Below are 23,694 nucleotides of genomic sequence, written 5' to 3' on the forward strand. Positions count from 1 at the left end.
GCATCCTTCTTCCTGTTACCAACTCATGGGGTGTCATACGTAGATCACGTAACTCACTTGAGCGACACACCATTAGTGCTAAAGGAAGCGCCGCTATCCAGTTTAGACCTGTATGTTGACAAATCTTCACAATGCGATTTTTCAAGACACCGTTCATTCTTTCACACATCCCTTGACTTTGTGGGTGATAAACTGCTCCAAGACGTTGCTTAATTCCCAATTTTTGCAACATCAATTTAACTGATTTATCCACAAATTCCCTTCCATTGTCTGAGGATATTCGATCGGGTAATCCCCACCTGCTTATGACTTCTTTACACAAGAACTTGGCAACCGACTGAGCATCCTTACGCTTGGTTGGACAAGCTTCCGTCCATCGTGAAAATCTATCTACAACCACCAACATGTATCTTTTCCCATCAACTGGTTGTATCATATCAACAAAGTCAATGACCAACTCACGCATAGGACCCCTTGGTGTAGGAATGTAACCTGGATGAACAGGTATCCCTCTTCGAACATTATTTTTAAGACAGATAGTGCACCTTCCTATCAAATAATCAATTTGTTCAAACAAATATGGAGCCCAAAAACCATATTCCTTTGTGATCTTTCTGTTAACCTCCCCCCTCGCAACATGAGCTAACCCATGTGCTTCTTGAATCATCAGACCTAAGAGGTCTAGAGGCGCTACTATCAACCCCTCATGGTTTCTCCACAGACCAGTAGCATCTTTGACCGCTCCTCGGTCTAGCCATAGTGTCAGGTCGTGTTGTAGGTGTGGTGTAGGAATCAAACGCAGGAAGCAGACTGAATTCCAAAAAGCTGTATTCCTGCCTAAACACAGGCAACAGGACAAAATAAGCCTGACAGCAAAATACGCACAAAGGCGAAAAGACAATGCGCACAAACAGGTGCGTCAGGAAGAAATAAGTGCACACACAAGTGCAACGAACGCTCCAGCAACCAGTGGAGAAAATAACGCTCAACCGAGCAATACACAGACTGACGGTAACAATCACACACAACACAAGACAAACACAACGAGAAACTTATAGGACACTAATTACTACAAAACAGAAACAGGTGTAGAAACAAACAGACAAAAGCAACCGAACATGAAACATCAATCGGTGGCAGCTAGAATTCCGGAGACGACGAACGCCGAAGCCTGCCCGAACAAGGGAGAGAGGCAGCCTCGGCCGAAACCGTGACAGTACCCCCCCCTTGACGCGCGGCTCCAGACGCGCGCCGACTCCGGCCTTGGGGACGACCCGGAGGCCGCGGCGCAGGGCGCGTCGGATACCCCCGATGGAATTCCGTCAGGAGCGACGGGTCCAAGATGTCTCTCCTCGGCACCCAGCACCGCTCCTCCGGACCGTACCCCTCCCACTCCACTAGATACTGAAGACCCCCTCTCCGACGTCTAGAATCCAAGATGGATCTCACGGTGTACGCCGGTACCCCCTCGATGTCCAACGGGGGCGGGGGGGTCTCCAAGATCTCATGTTCTTGGAGTGGGCCTGCTACCACCGGCCTGAGAAGGGACACATGGAACGAGGGGTTAATACACTTATACTCAACTGGTAACTGTAATCTATAACATACCTCGTTCAACCTTCTCAGGACTTTAAATGGCCCTACAAACCGCCGACCCAGCTTCCGACAGGGCAGGCGGAGGGGCAGGTTTCTGGCAGAGAGCCAGACTCGATCTCCAGGTGCGTACACTGGCCCCTCACTGCGGTGTAGGTCGGCGCTCGTCTTCTGTCGACGTATGGCACGCTGCAGATGGACGTGTGCAGCGTCCCACGTCTCCTCCGAGCGCCGCACCCACTCATCCACAGCGGGGGCCTCGATCTGGCTCTCATGCCATGGTGCCAGAACCGGCTGGTACCCCAAAACACACTGAAAAGGGGTTAGTTGGGTGGAGGAGTGGCGGAGAGAGTTCTGTGCCATCTCGGCCCAGGGCACATATCTCGCCCACTCCTCCGGCCGATCCCGGCAGTACGTTCTGAGAAACCTACCCACATCCTGGTTAACGCGTTCCACCTGCCCATTACTCTCCGGGTGGTAACCCGAGGTGAGGCTCACCGAGACCCCCAACCGCTCCATAAAAGCTCTCCAGACTCTGGAGGTGAATTGGGGACCTCGGTCAGCCACAATGTCCTCGGGCACCCCGTAGTGCCGGAACACATGGGTGAATATAGCTTCGGCGGTCTGCAGGGCAGTAGGAAGACCCGGCATGGGGAGCAAACGACAGGCCTTAGAGAACCGGTCCACAACGACCAGGATGGTAGTATTCCCTTGAGAGAGGGGAAGGTCAGTTATAAAATCCACCGAGAGGTGGGACCATGGTCGTTGTGGAACGGGCAGGGGCAGTAACTTACCCCTAGGCAGATGTCTAGGCGCCTTACACTGGGCGCACACCGAGCAGGAGGAAACATAAACCCTCACATCCCTGGCCAACGTGGGCCACCAATATTTGGCACTAAGACAGTGCACTGTCCGGCCGATACCCGGGTGTCCAGAGGAGGGTGACGTGTGAGCCCAATAGATCAATCGATCCCGACACTCGAGCGGAACATACTTCCGACCCTCCGGGCATTGTGGTGGACTAGGGTCGGTGCGTAATGCCCGCTCGAGCTCAGAATCGAGCTCCCACACCACCGGTGCCACTAGACACGACTCCGGCAGTATGGGAGTGGGCTCCACGAACCTCTCCTCCCCGTCATACAGCCGAGACAGCGCATCTGCCTTCCCGTTTTGTGACCCAGGGATGTAGGTGATCTTAAAAGTGAAACGGGTCAAAAACATACTCCATCTAGCCTGCCGAGGGTTCAGCCTCCTCGCTGCCCGGATGTACTCCAGGTTACGGTGGTCCGTCAAAATGAGGAAAGGGTGTTGAGCCCCCTCAAGCCAGTGCCTCCACACCTTAAGGGCCTGTACCACAGCTAACAGCTCCCTGTCCCCTATGTCATAATTTCGCTCCGCCGGGCTGAGCTTCTTGGAATAGAAGGCACAGGGGCGGAGTTTAGGTGGCGCGCCTGACCGTTGTGAAAGCACGGCGCCAATACCGGCCTCAGACGCGTCCACCTCTACCTGAAACGGTAAAGAGGGATCCGGATGCGCCAGCACCGGAGCCGAGGTAAACAGGTCCTTCAGCCTCCCAAACGCCCTGTCCGCCTCGACTGACCACTGCAGACGCACCGGACCCCCCTTCAAGAGAGACGTGATGGGAGCTGCCACTTGCCCAAAACCCCGGATAAACCTCCGGTAGTAATTCGCAAACCCCAAAAACTGCTGCACCTCTTTCACAGTGGTTGGTGTTTGCCAATTACGCACGGCCGACGCTCGGTCTACCTCCATCTTCACCCCTGACGCTGACAACTGATACCCCAAAAAGGAGATAGACTCCTGGAAAAACAGACACTTCTCTGCCTTCACATACAGGTCGTGCTCCACCAGCCTCCGCAACACTCTGCGCACCAGGGCCACATGCTCGACACGGGTAGGTGAGTACACGAGAATGTCATCTATGTACACAACGACTCCCTGTCCCTGCATGTCCCTGAAGATCTCATCCACAAATGATTGGAAGACCGACGGAGCATTCATCAACCCGTATGGCATGACTAGATACTCGTAATGGCCCGAGGTGGTACTAAAGGCTGTTTTCCATTCATCATCCTTCTTGATGCGCACCAAGTTGTATACGCGCTCCTGAGATCTAATTTCGTGAAGAAACGCGCCCCATGCAACGACTCAGTCATGGTCGCAATCAGCGGGAGTGGATAACTATACTTCACCGTAATCTGATTGAGACCACGGTAATCGATGCACGGACGCAAACCACCATCCTTCTTCTTCACGAAAAAGAAACTCGAGGACGCGGGGGAAGTGGACGGCCGTATGTCCTTGTCTCAGCGATTCGTCTATGTAAATCTCCATAGCTTTCTTCTCCTCCTGAGACAGAGGATACACATGACTCCGTGGGAGCGCAGCTCCTGCCTGAAGGTTTATCGCACAATCCCCCTGCCTATGGGGTGGCAACCGCGTCGCCCTCGCCTTACTAAACGCGATAGCCAAATCCCCATACTCAGGTGGAATGTGCAATGCGGGCACCTGGTTTGGACTCTCCACCGAGGTAGCCCCTACGGAAACGCCCAAACATCTACCCACACACTGAGCAGACCACTCCATCAGAGCCCTCTCCTGCCACGAAATCACTGGGTTATGGGTACTCAACCAGGGCATGCCCAGCACCACCGGATACGCAGGAGAGTCAATCAGGAACAGCTGAATCATCTCCTGATGATCCCCCTGCGCACACATCCTAAGTGGCGCCGTGACCTCCCTGATCAAGCCCGTACCCAACGGACGACTATCTAGGGCGTGAACGGGAAAAGGAACATCAACAGGAATGAGGGGAATCCCTAACGCTAAACAAAACTTTTTATCAATAAAATTCCCAGCTGCGCCTGAATCTACCAGCGCCTTATGCTGGGCATGAGGTGCTACCTGTGGAAAACATACAGGCATACAGAAATGGGCAACAGAGAGCTCTGGGTGAGTGGGGCGCCTACTCACCTGGAAGGAATCCCCAGTGCGGGACCTGTCGTCATCTCCCCTAGGAGGCCATCCCCAGCACCTAGCCGCGGTGTGTCCTCCCCGACCACAGTTGGTGCAGTGGATGGACCCCCTAGTTTGCCGACTCCTCCTATCTCTAGCGCCAGCGCCCCCGAGCTCCATAGGACACGGCTCGGATGCGCTGGAGGATGGAATGGACGGACCCCCCTCAGGACGTCCGCGGGTAGCCAATAGGTTATCTAACCTGATTGACATGTCGACCAGCTGGTCGAAAGTGAGACTGGCGTCCCGACAGGCCAGCTCCCGACGGACGTCCTCTCTGAGGCTACATCGGTATAGATCGATGAGGGCCCGCTCATTCCACCCTGCATCTGCCGCTAGAGTACGGAATTCGAGTGCGAATTCCTGGGCACTCCTCCTCCCCTGCCTGAGGAAGACCAGACGCTCCCCCGCCGCTTTCCCCTCCGGGGGATGGTCGAACACCGCCCTAAAGCGGCGGGAGAACTCGGTGTATGTAATAGTCGTGGCGTCGATCTTCCTCCACTCCGCGTTGGCCCACTCCAACGCTTTACCGGCCAGGCAGGAGATCAGGGCGGACACGCTCTCATGCCCTGAAGGTGCCGGATGTACTGTGGCCAGGTACAGCTCTACCTGGAGCAGGAATCCCTGACACCCAGCTGCGGTCCCGTCGTAGGACCTCGGGAGAGATAGTCGGACTCCGCGAGGTTCCGGCGCTGGACTGGGTGGGCTGGCCGATGGTGCTGGCAGGGCGGCTGGCGGTGGAGGCGGACCCCAGCCTCGGAGGGTGGTCATCACCTCCTGCAGGGCGGCCCCCATCTGCAGGAGCTGCTCTTGCTGTTCCCGAACCTGGGTTTCCAGTCTTGAATGTGCTGCTTCGGCTCCTGCTGATTCCATACTGTATGGTGTGTGATTCTGTCAGGTCGTGTTGTAGGTGTGGTGTAGGAATCAAACGCAGGAAGCAGACTGAATTCCAAAAATCTGTATTCCTGCCTAAACACAGGCAACAGGACAAAATAAGCCTGACAGCAAAATACGCACGAAGGCGAAAAGACAATGCGCACAAACAGGTGCGTCAGGAAGAAATAAGTGCACACACAAGTGCAACGAATGCTCCAGCAACCAGTGGAGAAAATAACGCTCAACCGAGCAATACACAGACTGACGGTAACAATCACACACAACACAAGACAAACACAACGAGAAACTTATAGGACACTAATTACTACAAAACAGAAACAGGTGTAGAAACAAACAGACAAAAGCAACCGAACATGAAACATCAATCGGTGGCAGCTAGAATTCCGGAGACGACGAACGCCGAAGCCTGCCCGAACAAGGGAGAGAGGCAGCCTCGGCCGAAACCGTGACACATAGTTGTTTGTCGATCATAGAAGCAGCTTCTTGCATCAAAATTACATCTCGAAGCGTAATTTTGTCTTCCAAGTCCACTACATGAGTGACCAGCAAAACTTTTCCCAATTTATCCGCTCCTGCGACGGCTTTTGCAGCTTCATCAGCAGCTTTGTTCCCTTGTGTCACTCTTGACCTATCTGTCTTGTGAGCTGCACACTTAGCTATCGCTATCTCTGTAGGCTTCATCATAGCATGCAACAGTTTCATTATTTGTGCATGATGTTGTATCGGAGAACCATCCGTTTTCTTAAACCCTCGACCTTTCCATACCGCCCCAAACAAATGACATACACTATGTGCATATGCTGAATCAGTGTATATGGTTACTCGCTTTCCTTCTGCTAACAAACATGCTTCTGTTAGCCCCACAAGTTCAGCAAGTTGTGCAGATGCAGGCTGTGGTATTACTTCAGCCTTTTCCACAACAAATCCCGTCCCTCTGCCTCTAACCACTGCATACCCAGCACATAATTTATCTCCCACCCGATAGCAAGACCCATCAGTCCAATACTCCAGGTCTGCCTCACGTAATGGAAAGGCTTGTAAATCTGATCGAAGCCTCGAATATCTCTCTGCTTCTTGGACACAATCATGTGGCTCACCATCCTCTGAAGTTGGTAAACTCTCGGCTGGATTTACTGTATCACACCTCACTAGGGTGACATCTTCCTGCTCTAAGAGCCTATGATAGTCTCTGAGCCTAGGCATAGTCAATGTATATTTCCCATAGTTCAGAAGATTTCTGAGACTATGATGGGTAAGAATTGTCACTGGGTAACCCATCGTGACCGATGATGCTTTGTCATACATTGAATATACCCCCACCATTGCTCTGTAGCACAGTGGTAACCCTAGTTCTACCTCTGAATAAGCAGTAGAGTAGTAGGAAATAGGCTGAGGAGTCGTCCCCGTGCCTGTCGGTTGACAAAGAACCGCACACGCATATCTACCTCCAGTAGAAGTAGACACATATAGCAAAAAGTTCTTCGAGTAATCTGGTAGTGCAAGTGCAGGTGCCTCCTGCAACCTCTGTTTGATCGTTTCAAATGCCACATGGCCTTCCTGTGTCCAGGAAAGATTGCTATGGAGTTGACCACTCTCAGTACCCCTAACCATAGCCCTCAACGGTGCCATCAAACTAGTATAATCCTCTACCCAAGCTGAGGAATAACCAGCAATACCCAGAAATGTCATCATTTCTCTGACTGTTCTAGGTTTTGGAGCCTTACGAATAGTTTCCACCTGCTTCTCCGAAATGTTTCTGTGGCCATGAGTTATGTTTTGACCTAAATATACAACTTTCTCCTGACAATATTGCAGCTTTTTCTGTGACGCCTTGTGCCCCTTTTCTGCCAATACCTGTAGTAATTTAATTGAGTCCCTATGACATGTTTCCTTATTTTGTGAGCAAACCATTATATCATCCACGTACTGAATGACAGTGCTCTGTAATATCTGATCTATCCCTATCAAATCTTCCTTCAGTACTTTATTGAAGATATGCGGCGAATGCCGGTACCCCTGTGGCATTCTATTGTACTCATAGAACTGTCCCTTATAGGTGAACCCAAATAAATCCTGACTCTCTACACTAAGTGGAACACTGAAAAATGCTCCACATAAGTCTAGTACTGTAAAATGTGTCGCATCCGGAGGAACTTGAGCTAACAAGGTATGAGGGTCTGGCACTTCTGCTGGAAAGTCAATCACTACCTCATTTACTGCTCTCAAATCATGAGCTACACGATAACTTCCATCTGGTTTTTTTACAGGCCACAAAGGCGTGTTACTCCGAGGGTTTTTTGTTGTCCTTAAAACCCCTGCTGTCGAAAGTCCTTCAATTTGTGGTTCAATCCCTTTGATTGCTTCCTCTTTCAATGGATACTGATTTTTCCATGGAGGTCTGGCTCCTGGTCGAAGTTCAACCTTCACAGGTTGGGCTGATTTCACAAGTCCAATATCAGTACTATGTTGAGACCACAACCCTTCTGGAACTTGTTGCAACATCTCCTCTTTCATAGGGTCTGAATCAATTTTCATATTGCAAATAGATTCATGTGTCATTCCTACAGCCTGTGGCTCTCCTTGTCCTTGAGCCGAAATCATTATTTTAAGAAATTGTTGATCTTCACTTCTCCAGATCGCCAAATTCTCTTTCATTGGTCTGAAACAAAGTTCCTCTGCTTCTGTCATCATTTCTCCTATTTGCTTTTGCTCATAGCCTTCCGAAACCAACAAGGTAACATGTGGCACACTCTTCTCAATATCAAATTCTCTATTCAGATAATCGTCTGTGTTTATCTTCATAGCTGCTCCTTGTGGTCCTAAAATAATGCAACTTGAGCTAAGTTGAACATTCTTCGGTTGATGACTCAACCATTCCTCTGAGTGTGGTTTAGCAGCATTCTTGAAATATTTGAGCGTACAATGACATGGATATTCCGGAAGCTTCGCATCCGGCATATTTGCAACAATAAATCTTTCCCATATCTTAGCCTGCTTCATAAAATCTTCACTGAGATTTCCAATCCAGAATACTGAAGACGAATCCATCTCCGTCATCATCGACAATTGGTAAACCTTTTCCTTTGGCATTTCTATCAGACAGCCATCTGGTGTACATCTTATTGTACAGTTCAACTTACACAATGCATCTCTTCCCAATAATGCAACAGGTGTATGTTCTGATACCAGTATGGGTATTGTAATTTTCTGATCTTTATAGCATAGCTCAATTGGTTCCGTAAGAGGAATCAGCTGTTTCACTCCCTCAAATCCGATTGTCCTAACGAGTTGATTGGACATAGGGAGATGTGTAGCATCTTCAGGTCGAACACAGGTGAACGCAGCTCCGCTATCCGCCATCACTTCCAATGGTCGGTTGTTTATTTTCACCTCAATTGTTGGATCTTTTTCCGGTCCTGACGCTACCAGCTGACACCCCCCTTTCGGATCATCTAGGCACCTCTAGAATCCTTGCTCCGGACCCCTGTAGGGGTTCACCGGTCCTCCAGATGATCTTGACTGGCCCCTGTATCCTCCTCTAAAATTCCCTCTGTCTCCTCCTGACCAATTGCACCCACGGGCAAAGTGACCAACCTGTCCACAAGTAAAACATGCTTCTGAACGTTGCTGGAAGGATGACTTAACTCTATGTTTTTCTCCGAAGCCTTCTCGTCCTCTTCCTCTCCAACTCTGTGTCTGTCCAGAAATTGGCTGTGGATATGAATCAACTGGTCCCGCCATGGGTGACTGGTACAATTGCGGTTGGAACTGTTCTGGTTGAAACTGTGGCAGTGATTGTTGGTTTGGTGCACACTGACTCTGCATAACCAAAGCTTGTTTCTTATCCTTTTTATTCTCCCCCAGTTGTATTTGATTGAGTTTTCTGAGAGTTTCTTCGTCCTGCTCTTTCTGGTTAAGTTCCTTTTTCCTGTACAGCTCCACTTGATGAGCTATGTGATCTGTATAGACACCTTTTGTCATGCTTCCAAGTCCAACCACTTCTGCCAGTTTGCTTCTTACTGGTGCGGGCAGTCCCATTTGCAGTTTAGCTCTCAAAATTGACTGCTCAATTTGACTCACATCTGGATCATTTCCAGTAATATTTCTCCACACTTGATGAACTCTTGACACATAGGCTCTCGGATTTTCTTGTTGTCCTAGTGGGTCAATCAGAATATTATCAGGATGCACATTTGTTGGAAATGTATCTTTCAATGCTCTCCACAAACGATTCCTACTTGCAGCCAACAATTCAGGATCGTTCACTGCAGTCCCTACATATCTAATGAGTCCAGCTCTCTGAAAGACTTCTTCCATATCTGGAATCCCAATGAGATTAGCCAACAGTCTCTTGACGTCTCCTATGGCGGACTGTGTTCCCACCGTAATTTCTTCCAATTTCGAAATCCAAGGATAGGCCCCATTCTGAAGAATAGGCAACTTCTCAAGTATATTTGACATATCGGTATTTTGCAACGGCTTATATTCAAAGTTTTGACCTCGAATGATAACTGGTACCATTTTGCTCGTGGTATCTTTCCTTGACCTTAAGGCATATTTTGTCTCACCTTTTTTGGATTCTCTTTTCAGCTGTTTCTCCTTCTGTATGGTTAGCGTCTGGAGTTCTTCCTCTAACTCTCTTACCTCTCCTGCAGTCCTTGCACTCTCCAGTTCTGACAAGCATCGGTCTATATCTCCTTCTATTTCTTCTGTGCCAGTCTTTGCAGGATAAACTCCTTTCGAATACACAGCACCTTCAGTCTCCTCTTTATCGCTGTCTTCATATTTGCTTTCCTCAGCACTCGAATATATTGTATCCTTCTTCTTCGAACCTTCCTCAGCACTGTAATATCTTGTATCCTTCTTCTTCAAACCTTCCTTAGCACTGTAATATCTTGTATCCTTCTTCTTCAAACCTTCCTTACCCCTTCTCTCCGTTCTGGCCAACCTCCGTTTGATGACAGGATCATATCCACCCATGATCCCCTCTAAATCACTCTGATCATCATCGTCCTCATCCAGTTCCATCCTACTTAACCTCATACCACCCTTAGTTTTCAGACTTCTCGTTTTCTTTTTACCTTTGGAGCTTGGATGCATTTTTATGGTCGTTTCTGCTTGTCCTCTCTCTATTATTTGTTCATCTTCATCTCTGATGTAATAATCACCCTGCTGGAGGATCACTGGAAGCTGAGGATAAGCATCCCTAAGCTCGACTTCCTTCTCATAAGGTGGGGGTCTTTTCGCCGAATCCGTATGTGAGAAAGGTATACCGACCTCTACCCTTAGTTTCTCTGTCGACGTCTCTTCCTTTAGCCTTTTCTCCATACCTTTGCTTCCCTTGTCGTTGGTATCTTTCATCAGTTTTTGTCCTTCATCTTCAAACAATTTAAGAACACCCAGCTCCCTTTGTCTCTTCTCTTTACGTCGTTCCTTTTGTTTTCCCTTCTTCTGATCTGCCTTGTAAATTGACAGAAGCACTTTCATGATGTTGATGACGTCAGGGTTCAGAGTCCCTTCCACTGGCCATGGTTGTTCAATGTCAGGCCAACGTTTGTTCCATTTCCCGGATAATCTCGCAATACCCTTAACTAAAGGATTACTATGTTCCACTATATTAACCGGTGTAATAACTTTCATAGCCTTGCTATCCTTTCTCCCCATTGTAACTACTCTTTTATATCCCTTTATTGTGAACTATTTTATTTTAGCCTATATAGCCTATGGCTTCCCCCCCCCCCTTTAATTATTAATATAACCTAAACAACCCGAGAGAAAACAGAAAAAAAATTTAATATTTTTTTTTTTTTTTTTACAAATAATATGAATATTAAAAATTTAATCAAAAAAATTTAATCAAAAAAATTTCTAAATTAAAAATAAAAACCCTAAAAAAAAATCAATTAAAAAAAAATTTTATTCAAAAATTATTTTTAATTTATAAAACAAAAATTATCAATCAAAAATATTAATTAAAAAATCAATTAAAATTTTAATTACAAACTATGAATAATTATGAATAATTAACACCAATCTTTTATTTCTACACCTATTTTACCAATTTATCAATTAGTGGCCCACTTACCTTAACCCCTCCGGAAAGTGAATACCAGTAGTCAACTTCACAGCAATCAAAACAACAAATGTGGTCCTCTGTAGCTCAGCTGGTAGAGCACGGCGCTTGTAACGCCAAGGTAGTGGGTTCGATCCCCGGGACCACCCATACACAAAAATGTATGCACGCATGACTGTAAGTCGCTTTGGATAAAAGCGTCTGCTAAATGGCATATTATTATATTATTATTATTATTAACAAGGACTTCCAATCTACAACACTACCACACCAATAAATTCCATTGTTTAATATGCACCCAAGTATTTTAATATCACAGAATAATGTCAGTACCTGCTTTCCAACCGAACCCCCAATCAAGCCCAGTAATGCACAGAGACCCCAAACTGCAAATTTTATTCAACTGATCAGTCCGTTGCCAAGCGTCTAAGAGAGTGTCATTGCATCCAACATCCTATGGGAAGATTTGTAGACAAAAAAGTACTAGCCTGATTTTGAATGATCCTCTGCCTGCGTCACACCTTGTCACGTCACGTCACGCACACGTTAGCCCCCCTCTCTCTCCTTTGCTCCGTTCTATAGGCTCATATGACAAGGAAAGAAAACAGTACAGACAAGCATTTAAAGTTTATACACTTAACCAAGTTATCCACATTCAATATTCCCCCACTCACATTTGCTACAAGACTGAACCCAGGACTAAATAGATCGCTCAAAACATTTTTATTTTATTTTAATCCGTCATTTAATTCAATTAATTATACTCCGTCACCATATATTTAATCTATAAATTTACTACATCTCACCAAATAGTTTCACGTTCGAATAACAGTTACTTTAACGATTCAGAAGATTCGTGTTACTTCCCCTTACCTGTGACTATTTTGCCTTGCAGGGTAACGCCAAATGGGACCTATGACCTTAACCCACCATTTTGTTTTGTAGGCTTAGCACAACCGCATGTCGTAGTTTTAGCCCCGTAAAATCAAGCGCATGCGCACATCCCCTTAACCCCATGCTTACCACACAATAGAACGCCCGCGTTCTACCTCAGTTTCTCTATTTTACACTTATAGCCAGACAATAACACATAACAGAACTCACATTTGCGTAGAACTTGCAGTTCCACCCACATACAAACAAACAAGTTTAAGAGGCTTGAATCCATCGCAGTGGACCTCTAAGGTTAAGATTATCATGTAGCACGCAACACAATTAGCATTTAGCAATTAGCATTTAGCATTAGCTTTAGGTACACTGTGACACAACACACATTTAGCATTTAGCATTAGCCTTTAGGTACGCTGTGACACAAAACACATTTAGCATTTAGCATTAGCCTTTAGCTAACTGCGGCCTACAACATGTAACAAAACCCGCATTGCGTCTTTAATTGATTACTGTTTCGTTTGTCCTAAATTTATTCTGCCGTGAGTATGGCTATTTCTATGAGCGATCCCCCCCAATGCAAATATCCCGTCGGACAGAAGCTGAGCAAGCCATCCCCAAGAAAATGTCCCACCAACCCCAGTCCCAGACTGACCTGAAAATTCCTAATGCATTTCCAGGATTTTGTGGCCCACCCTTCGGTCGCCCCGTTCGTCACGAGGGCTTATCTAAACCTGCAATGCTCTAAAATTATATACGTATTTCCCTTACTTCATTCTGCCAATATCTGCCATTAATATCTGCCTTTAATTGCTGTACAATTTTAGAATAATTATTATCAGACTCCTAATCGACAGCAACACCCTACATCAACAACGACCCAAGTACTTTTAACTGTACACCGTCAAAGCCCTCTCATGAATCAGCGGGATAACCAATGCCCAAATTCTTTGTGAGTAATCTCACCTTTAAAGCCGGCTTGGGCAGTAGTCAACTCGCGAATCCAGGAAAGGGACCAAGAACGATGAAATCAGAATCTCAGCGGAGCCTCCATTTGTAGTGTCGGTTATTCGTAGTTGTTACCGTCAATCAAGGAGTCTGCTTAGGCTGCATCGTGTTCAAAGGCCTTTATTAAAACCACGAGGTTACAGCATAAGTTTACAGACCCGCGGAGATCCGGAGAAGCAGTCCCAAATAAATCTCAATGCTATCTGCCCCTCCGTCGTTGTTCCCCCCTTATATATAACCTCCCAAGATGTGGGTGGCTCCCTCTTCTGGCCAATCACCAGTCTCCCCTGGGGCGTCACCCTCCAAACGCCACATTTGAACTAAGATCATAAAACAACATTCTTTGTTCCAAAACAGTCATAATGTTAATACACCACACTGCCTTTTTAAGGTCATATCAAGTGACAGAAAGCTGATACCGTGAGTCCTTGTCGATGGCCCAGGAGAGAGAAACGGAATCCTTTAAACAAGTTAGCCCAAATAAAAGGACTTGACTTAACTCGGATCTACAGGCGCACCGACTGAACCTACAGTATATTCATTTTAAGGACACAGTATATTTTACATTAGTTATCTTGTTGTTTTTAATCCCACCCGTTAGCTCCACTCAACCCCTCCCATCTATCTCTTAACACAATGCCTGCTCCAGGTGTGGATTGACAGTCATTCATCATGCGCAGTGGTGTAAAGTATTTAAGTAAAAATATTTTTAAGTCGTTTTTTGGGGAATCTGTGCTTTCACCAGACGCTCTTATAGAGAGCGACATACAGTGGTGAGTGTATACGTTTTTGTATTTGTTTGTACTGGTCCCCCATGGGAATCGAACCCACAACCCTGGCATTGCAAGTGCCATGCTCTACCAACTTTGCCACTTGGGACCCTGTTTACTTCACTACATTCCTAAAGAAAATAATGTACTTTTTATTCCATACATTTTCCCTGAAACCCAAAAGTACTTGTTACATTTTGAATGGTTAGCAGCACAGGAAAATGGTCAAGAAAACATTCCTGGTCATCTCTACTGCCTCTGATTTGGCGGACTCACTAAGCACAAATGCTTCGTTTGTAAATGATGTCTAAATTTTAAAAAAAACAAGAAAATGGTGCCGTCTGGTTTGCTTAATATAAGGATTTGAAATAATTCATACTTTTACTTTTACTTTTGATACTTAAGTATATTTTAGCAATTACATTTACTTTTGATACTTATGTATATTTAAAACCAAATACTTTTAGACTTTTACTTAAGTAGTATTTTACTAGGTGGCTTTCACTTTTACTTGAGTCATTTTCTATTAAGGTATCTTTACTTTTACTCAAGTATGACAATTGCGTACTTTTTCCATCACTGATCTTGCGCAAGAATGTGAGGTGTTTTCAATTATGGAAAGCAGTGTCCGCAAAGAGCAGTGAAAAGGGGAGGTTTCCTCTCACTAACGTATAGAGATTTATCAAAACAAACAAATATGTAGGTAACTCTAGAAAAAACATTGAGTCAGACCCACCCACTTCCTAACACCCTACCCATAGTGACTCATTCTGCTTTATTATTGTGTTGTGTAATAATGATGGGACTTTTAAAATGGGTGGGACTGTCTGTCTCCTTTGTACAATGTGTGTCACTGTTTTAATATGTGAGGAGATGGTAAGAAAAGTGGTGATGAGTACCTACTGTAATTTAGGTTTAATGATACACAACTCTGTGCATGTGCAGTGTGTGTGAGCCCAGCTAGCACATTTGGTTCCTCGGAAGTTGTGGGAACGTACGTTTTTGGTTTCCCATTGGTTCTGGGAACGAAGCCATACGTTTCCTGACTGGTAAATCAGTTGCAGGGATGTTCTGAGAATGGTTTTTTAAACGTTATGAGAGTGGAAGTGAAAATTTGGCCTGTTCTGGGAACTTACATTTTTAGGTTGCATGGAGGTTCTGGGAACGTTTTGAACTGTTTTGAACTCCAAGCACAGATGGGACACATGTAAATTAATTTGCTTAAGCATTAATAATGCAAATGCATTTCTTTTTTATTTTGGCACAGCTTCACTGAGATTTGAAACTACGTTATTTTGTTCTCAATCAATGGAAAAACATTTTTTGTCAAGTTTCTTAAATGTGCTGAGAAAGTTGCTTGGCTTTGAAACAATCCAGCACCATTCCCAGAAAGTTGTGGGAAAGTTGTATGCTAAATAACCATAATAGGACAACCACGGTCTCACCAAGCTCTAAGAACCATACGGTTCTCAGAACATTATGTGCTAGCTGGGAGGTGTCTGGCATAGTGGTAGACCTGTAGGTGCAGGTAGCGCCATGCTTCAGTCTGTTCTCTTCCATTTGGGGCATAATGAACATGGGCCTGCTCTTTGTGTTTGTGTCATCCGATCCTGGGCTCTTTTGTCTCAGCTTTATGACTGATGTGACCCTTTTGTCCTTGTTGACCCTTCGCCCCTCTCACTTATCTCTCTCTCTCAGGGATTGGGCACAGATGAGGATACTCTGGTTGAGATTCTGGCCTCCAGGACCAATAAAGAGATCAAAGAGATAAAGAAAGCCTATAAGGAAGGTGTGTAATATGTAAATATGTATATGTAGATGTCCTGTACGTGATGTGATAGTTACAACAAGCCAATAATCATGGCTTTTTTCATGCTAGAATACAAAAACGAGCTGGAGAATGACATCAAGTCTGAGACAGGTGGAGACTTCAGCAATGCTCTGCTCTCGCTCTGCAAGGTATGTGTGTGTATGTGTTTATTTATAGTTTGTTTAACCTCGGATGAATAGTTTGGCACAATTAACCTCACTGCCCCCTCTCTGTCCCTCATATACTGTAGGCTACTAGGAATGAGGACACCATAGTGAACCAGGAACTTGCTGACAGTGATGCCAAGGTATGGAGGAGAGCAAGAGTGTTTGTCAGAATTTTTTAAGAAATGAACGTAGGGCACTGGCACCCAGAGTCAATGTGTAATGCAATCCCTGTGTGTGTGATGCCTGTGCCTACTCTATCGGTCCATAGGCCCTGTATGAGGCTGGAGAGAAGAAGAAGGGAACAGACTGCTCTGTCTTCATAGACATTCTGACCACCAGAAGTGCTCCTCAGCTCCGCCAAGGTGAATATGTGATGGCACAGCTCTATGTGAGCTTAAGTCTAATTTTATAAAAGTACAGACTCAGAGCTTCTGGTATATCATACACTGTAGTTTGAGGAAACATGGTAAGTTATGCTGCTTTGAAAGTTGATAAACTTGTGAAACCACTAAGGGGACAATTGGGAGAAATGTCCTTGTTAGAGTGCTCCTCTTAGTTCATGCCCATTCAGCATCGTTCACACTCTCTTAAGCTTTAGCCGCACCTATTTATGAATTCACATGTAAACGCATGTAAGTCAGCATGGCATTGTCCTCCAGAAACTAGTGTCACTACTTAAACTTTCTCCCACTGAACTTTGTTGATAAATAGCACCTGCGAAATTCACGGCAGCAATGTTGTTGAGAGTTGCCAGGACCAAGTTTGGGAAACCCTGCTGTAGAGCAATAGGATAAAGTGGCTTGCGTTCTGCTCGCCCCAAAAGTTACGCTTCCAGTGTAGCAGGTTAAAAAAACTACTGCTTTTGCGATGCCCCAGTGTAGCTATGTTAAGCTACTGGAATTCTGTTTTCAGTTTTAAAAAAATCTGGGACAACCACAGAGCCGACTCAGTCACCGGATTCATAAACAAATGCATAGATGATGTGATACCGATGGTGTCTTTCAAAACTTACCCGAATCAAAAACCGTGGATTGATGGCAGCCTTGTCGGGAAACTGAAGGAGAGAGATGCTCCTTATAAATACGGCAAGAGACCTGGGACAATTGTATGGTTAAACCGAACAAATACAACATACGCAGATCGGTCAAGATGGCCAGACACAAGTATAGGGACAAAGTGGAGGAGCAATTCAGCGGGTCGCACACAAGGTGTATGTTGCAGGGGCTTCTAACGATCACGGATTACAAAAAGAAAGCCAGTCACGTCGCGGACACAAACGCTGCACTACCGGACAAACATATTTTTCTCCTGCTTCGAACATAATGACTCTGAGCTGCTGAGGAGAGCCCCTGAGGACAACGAGGACTTCACGGAGGACTTATGTAAGTCATTCAAGCGTGTTAACCCTTGCAAGGCTGCCGGCCCGGACAGTATCCCTAGCCACGCCCTCAAATCATGTACAGACCAGCTAGCTGTTGTGTTTTCTGACATTTTGAATCTCTCCCTAGCTCAGGCTGTTATCGCCACCTGCTTCAAGATGTCCACTATCATCCCAGTGCCCAAGAAAGGGAAAGTAACTGAACTGAATGGCTACTGACCCATAGCACTCATTTCCGTCATCATGAAGTGCAAAGACCCCATCACCTCCTCCCTCTCCGACACACTCAACCCTCTCCAATTCGCCTCCCACCCTGACAGTTCCACGGACGATGCCATCACCATTGCACTGCACACTGCCCTCACCCACATGGACAAAAGGAATGCATAGGTGAGGCTACTGTTCATCGACTACAGCAAAGCCTTCAATACCATAGTGCCCTCATCACAAATTTCACTACCTTGGGACTGAACTCCCTATGCAACTGGGTCCTGGACTTCCTGACTGGCCGCCCCCAGATGGTGAAGGTAGGCAACATTACCTCCACCACACTGATCCGCAACACGAGGGGCCCCACAAGGGGGCACCATTGGGTGTTCATTGCCGGCCCTCCAGGACACCTACAACGCCAGGTGTTGCAGAAAGGCCAAGAAGATCATCAAGGACCTCAGCCACCTGAGCCACAGCCTGTTCTCCCCGCTTCCATTACTCAGATGCGGGCAGTATATGGAGTATTATGGCAAAAACTGTCAGACTGGCCAATAGCTTCTACCCCCAGACCATCAGGCTGGGCAGCTACCTGCTCCCCCTGTCCCCCTCCTGCCCTCCTTGCTGCTCCTCCTGTGCATATTCTATCCCCCCAACAAACTTTTACGTACGCTCAAGAATTTCACTGTACACTACGATTACATCTGTGACCCTGTGCATGTGACTAATAAACTAATCTAATCTATTCATCTAAAATAATCTTTAGGGGTGTCAATAATTTTGACCCCTACCTTTTTGAGAAAAAAAAGTATTAGCTACTTGCTAAACAAAATCTATTTATCTGAGCAATAGGACAAATATAAGTGCCCACCAAATTATTATTATTATTTAATTACACACACATCTTTTCTCACCACCTGTTAATTACGTTGTAGCCCAATCAATAGGGTGCTTTGTTTTTGTCATCAGTTAGACACTGATGAATGCTACTAGAATCTAGATGTCCGTGGGGTTTTCCCTTTTTCATACACTGAATGTGCAACCACACATGATTTGATACTGTGTGAGCATTTCAAGTACATCTCTCTCTCTCTCTCTCTCTCTCTCTCTCTCTCTCTCTCTCTCTCTCTCTCTCTCTCTCTCTCTCTCTCTCTCTCTCTCTCTCTCTCTCTCTCTCTCTCTCTCTCTCTCTCTCTCTCTCTCTCTCTCTCTCTCTCTCTCTCTCTCATCTTGTGAGAAGTACTCCAAGTACAGTAAGGTGGATGTCACAAAGGCTATTGACCTGGAACTGAAGGGAGACATTGAGAACAGTATGAAAAATGTATGCACTCACTAACTGTAAATCACTCTGGATTAGAGCGTCTGCTAAATGACTAAAATGTAAAATGTAAATGTAACTGTCTGACTGCCGTAGGTGAGAGAGCACAGCCAGGGTCAAGCCTAGTAATGTTCCAATGTCTTCAAATAATCTGTGCATCACCCTCAATCCATGTCTTCTGCTGTATCACACCCTTCACTGGGCATCAGTCCTGTAACATTACACTATGGCCTCAATTTTCCTCATGCAGAAAAAGCACACGCTGTGAGCTAATTAATGTTGGTCTCTCGAGACTAAAATTATCATAACTTTTTTAATAGATGGGATGGCACATTATCCAAGGCACATTCACTTTAATACAACTCCTGCAATGCACTGGTCATCTCATGACCATTCCGATACCCTTGCAACAGCTTTGGAGAATGCTGCTTCTTGTCTATGCTGCTCTATGATGTCATCTGACTGATCTCTTTCAGTGAGTGTGCTGGAAGCAAGCCTGCTTTCTTTGCTGAGAGACTCAACTTGGCCATGAAGGTGTGTTTACAGTTAAACATAGTTACAGTACATTTTATGTTCCAGATAAGAGGTTGCCCTGGGTCGTGTTCATTAGGGTATGCAACAGAAAATGTTTTAAAACATTAAAAAACGAAAATGAGTGTTTCTTATCGGACAAATCCAGGTACAGTGTACCTGTTTGTCTATTTTCTACCTAATGAATACGACCCTGTTTTAAGATTTGACAATCTACAGAAGAACACAGACACTGGTTATGTACAAGACCGCACAAACAGATCTGGGTTCAAGCTAAGGAGCTTGCACTATCTGGTTATAAATCTTCAGTTTGTTTGCCTGTGCCATACCCCAGGGTAAAGGAACCTGGGTCAAGATTTTGACCCGGGTCATGGTGAGCCGGTCTGAAGTGGACATGGTCCGGATCAAACAGGAGTATAAGAAGACGTTTGGGAAAACCCTCTACCAGGAAATTCTGGTGAGCAAACATCTCCACTGCCAAAGTGGCAATAAAAGATAAGGAACCGTTTTCCCCGACCTAGATTAAGCATAGTACTAGACTAAAAAGCTTTTTCAACAGATCCTCCATTGAGAATGAGTTTAAATCCAGGACTAGGCTTATTCGGGGTCCAAGGTTTTAAAGACATGCATCACATTGATTGAAGTATTCCGATTTCTGGGTCTAATCCGAGATAGGATAGAAGACTGACCATGTATGAAATGGGGAAATATGGCATCTGAAAATAATTGTCTGAATAAAATGTTATATTATGGTGTCTAAACATGATTTATATTTTGTATGAAAAATGTATGCATTCACTAACTGTAAGTCGCTCCGGATAATAGGGTCTGCTAAATGACTAAAATGTCAAATGTAGAGTAACTCTTGTCTCTTACCCCCAAAGGATGACACCAACGGAGACTATGAGAAGATCCTACTGGCCCTGTGTGGAATTGACAGCTAACTTTCTCTCCTATCTCTCCTAGCGAGAATGGCATTAGTGCCAATTTAGAATACTGTACATGATTAAACATTCCCCTCCAATGCCTCAATGTGCACTTCCCAAATGCAAAATATAATGGTTAATGACAGATATCTGAAAAGGCAGTCCTGATGTATTTTCGCTACATGCTAACAGCAATAAGCACAGTTAGCATGTTAAGCAGCAATGCATAATTTACCCTAGCTTCAGAAGACTTGGTGATCCATTCCATAGTGCAATATATCGCACACTTAACCATTTGTGTGCCACGAATGTACAGTGGCATTGTTCCCTGGTTGGATAACTGGTCCTTTGTGAAAATAAAGCTTTTTATGTGGATCCAAATTGTCTGCTGAATTTGACTGTGTATATATTTTTCATTCTATGAAACATTGTATGTTTATTATAAGCATCTTTTTTTGCAATGCAGCCTATAGCCTATCTATGAAAAGTTATAATTTGATAATAACCCACCGAGAATGAACCACCTCAGACCATGATTTAAAAACACAGACAGACATGGTGTGTAATAGAAATTAAGATTCATCCATCTCTAGAATTTAGATGTACTTACAGTGGGGAAAAAAAGTATTTAGTCAGCCACCAATTGTGCAAGTTCTCCCACTTAAAAAGATGAGAGAGGCCTGTAATTTTCATCATAGGTACACGTCAACTATGACAGACAAAATGAGATTTTTTTTCTCCAAAAATCACATTGTAGGATTTTTTATGAATTTATTTGCAAATTATGGTGGAAAATAAGTATCTGGTCAATAACAAAAGTTTCTCAATACTTTGTTATATACCCTTTGTTGGCAATGACACAGGTCAAACGTTTTCTGTAAGTCTTCACAAGGTTTTCACACACTGTTGCTGGTATTTTGGCCCATTCCTCCATGCAGATCTCCTCTAGAGCAGTGATGTTTTGGGGCTGTCGCTGGGCAACATGGACTTTCAACTCCCTCCAAATATTTTCTATGGGGTTGAGATCTGGAGACTGGCTAGGCCACTCCAGGACCTTGAAATGCTTCTTACGAAGCCACTCCTTCGTTGCCCGGGCGGTGTGCTTGGGATCATTGTCATGCTGAAAGACCCAGCCACGTTTCATCTTCAATGCCCTTGCTGATGGAAGGAGGTTTTCACTCAAAATCTCACGATACATGGCCCCATTCATTCTTTCCTTTACACGGATCAGTCGTCCTGGTCCCTTTGCAGAAAAACAGCCCCAAAGCATGATGTTTCCACCCCCATGCTTCACAGTAGGTATGGTGTTCTTTGGATGCAACTCAGCATTCTTTGTCCTCCAAACACGACGAGTTGAGTTTTTACCAAAAAGTTATATTTTGGTTTCATCTGACCATATGACATTCTCCCAATCCTCTTCTGGATCATCCAAATGCACTCTAGCAAACTTCAGACGGGCCTGGACATGTACTGGCTTAAGCAGGGGGACACGTCTCGCACTGCAGGATTTGAGTCCCTGGCGGCGTAGTGTGTTACTGATGGTAGGCTTTGTTACTTTGGTCCCAGCTCTCTGCAGGTCATTCACTAGGTCCCCCCGTGTGGTTCTGGGATTTTTGCTCACCGTTCTTGTGACCATTTTGACCCCACGGTGTGAGATCTTGCGTGGAGCCCCAGATCGAGGGAGATTATCAGTGGACTTGTATGTCTTCCATTTCCTAATAATTGCTCCCACAGTTGATTTCTTCAAACCAAGCTGCTTACCTATTGCAGATTCAGTCTTCCCAGCCTGGTGCAGGTCTACAATTTTGTTTCTGGTGTCCTTTGACAGCTCTTTGGTCTTGGCCATAGTGGAGTTTGGAGTGTGACTGTTTGAGGTTGTGGACAGGTGTCTTTTATACTGATAACAAGTTCAAACAGGTGCCATAATACAGGTAACGAGTGGAGGACAGAGGAGCCTCTTAAAGAAGTTGTTACAGGTTTGTGAGAGCCAGAAATCTTGCTTGTTTGTAGGTGACCAAATACTTATTTTCCACCATAATTTGCAAATAAATTCATTAAAAATCCTACAATGTGATTTTCTGGGATTCTTTTTCTCAATTTGTCTGTCATAGTTGACGTGTACCTATGATGAAAATTACAGGCCTCTCTCATCTTTTTAAGTGGGAGAACTTGCACAATTGGTGGCTGACTAAATACTTTTTTTCCCCACTGTATTTGTATTAGGCCTACAGTAGCAAGACGTAATTTGGAAGGATGGTCATGTGAGACTACAGTTATATGTAAGGCCATTCTTGAAGAAGACAGAGAAGAGTAGAATACACGTTTTGAACAAACAACTGACTTAATCTTATTGACATAAGCCTAATTAAAATTCCAAGAACCATCTCAGAGGCAAAAGTTACGAAAATATGTGTTTGTTCGGACCTGGGTGGTCAAATCAATAACACATTGTTAACCATGTAAGTAAAGAAACGACATTCAACTTATGAATTTCAACACAGTAGGCCTACATTCTCACGGTCACGGAGGAACACAGTGTCATGAACCACAGATATTGTAGGCTACTAATAACAGTTTTGATTAGGCCTAAACAGAGAAAGATGTTTGTTTGAGTCTTGATTAAATGGAGAAAGATGCTTGCTGGTCTTTGTTTAAATTTTTTCAACTAGGTGTGCCGAGAGGTGGTTCTTCGCATATTCTGAGCATAGAAATCATATCAAATTGCTAGAGGGGCTTAGACATAAACCCCTTAAAGTTCTAAAATTTGATGATAATGGCAGCCATTGTGGTAAAGGAGAAATCCAAACCAGGAATGAAGGACAATAGAGTCATAATTTATGGTCCGCGCTATCTGGGAACCTTGGGACATCCCTACCCATTGAAGTTGAAATTTAAAATGGTTAAGGTAAGGGTTAAGATTAGGGTTAGGGTTACTTGTGGGTTCTGGTTAGGGTAGGGGTTAAGGTTAGGGTTTAGGGTAGGGACGTCCCAAGTATTCCGTATAACACTGATCCATAATTTATGGTTGACGCAGCTTGTTGTCCATTCAGGTCGTCACTAGTTACCACAGCCACAAAGTCATCAAACCAGCC

The 23,694-nt window shown here is 45.0% G+C and overlaps 1 protein-coding gene across 1 annotated transcript; it reads left to right on the plus strand.

Moving 5' to 3' along the window:
* Window positions 1–4,545: 4,545 nt before the first annotated feature.
* On the plus strand, window positions 4,546–20,620 carry LOC311140913 (annexin A1-like; the record flags this gene model as incomplete). Its single annotated transcript, XM_084176185.1, has 9 exons — window positions 4,546–4,566; window positions 15,964–16,054; window positions 16,145–16,224; window positions 16,326–16,382; window positions 16,511–16,612; window positions 19,065–19,148; window positions 19,626–19,679; window positions 20,011–20,133; window positions 20,561–20,620. The coding sequence occupies 9 exons, from the start codon at window positions 4,546–4,548 to the stop codon at window positions 20,618–20,620; spliced, it is 672 nt and encodes a 223-aa protein (XP_084032311.1).
* Window positions 20,621–23,694: the final 3,074 nt, after the last annotated feature.

Source organism: Coregonus lavaretus (genome assembly GCF_964263955.1).
Source record: "Coregonus lavaretus genome assembly, chromosome: 14".
Taxonomy (NCBI): Eukaryota; Metazoa; Chordata; class Actinopteri; order Salmoniformes; family Salmonidae; genus Coregonus; species Coregonus lavaretus.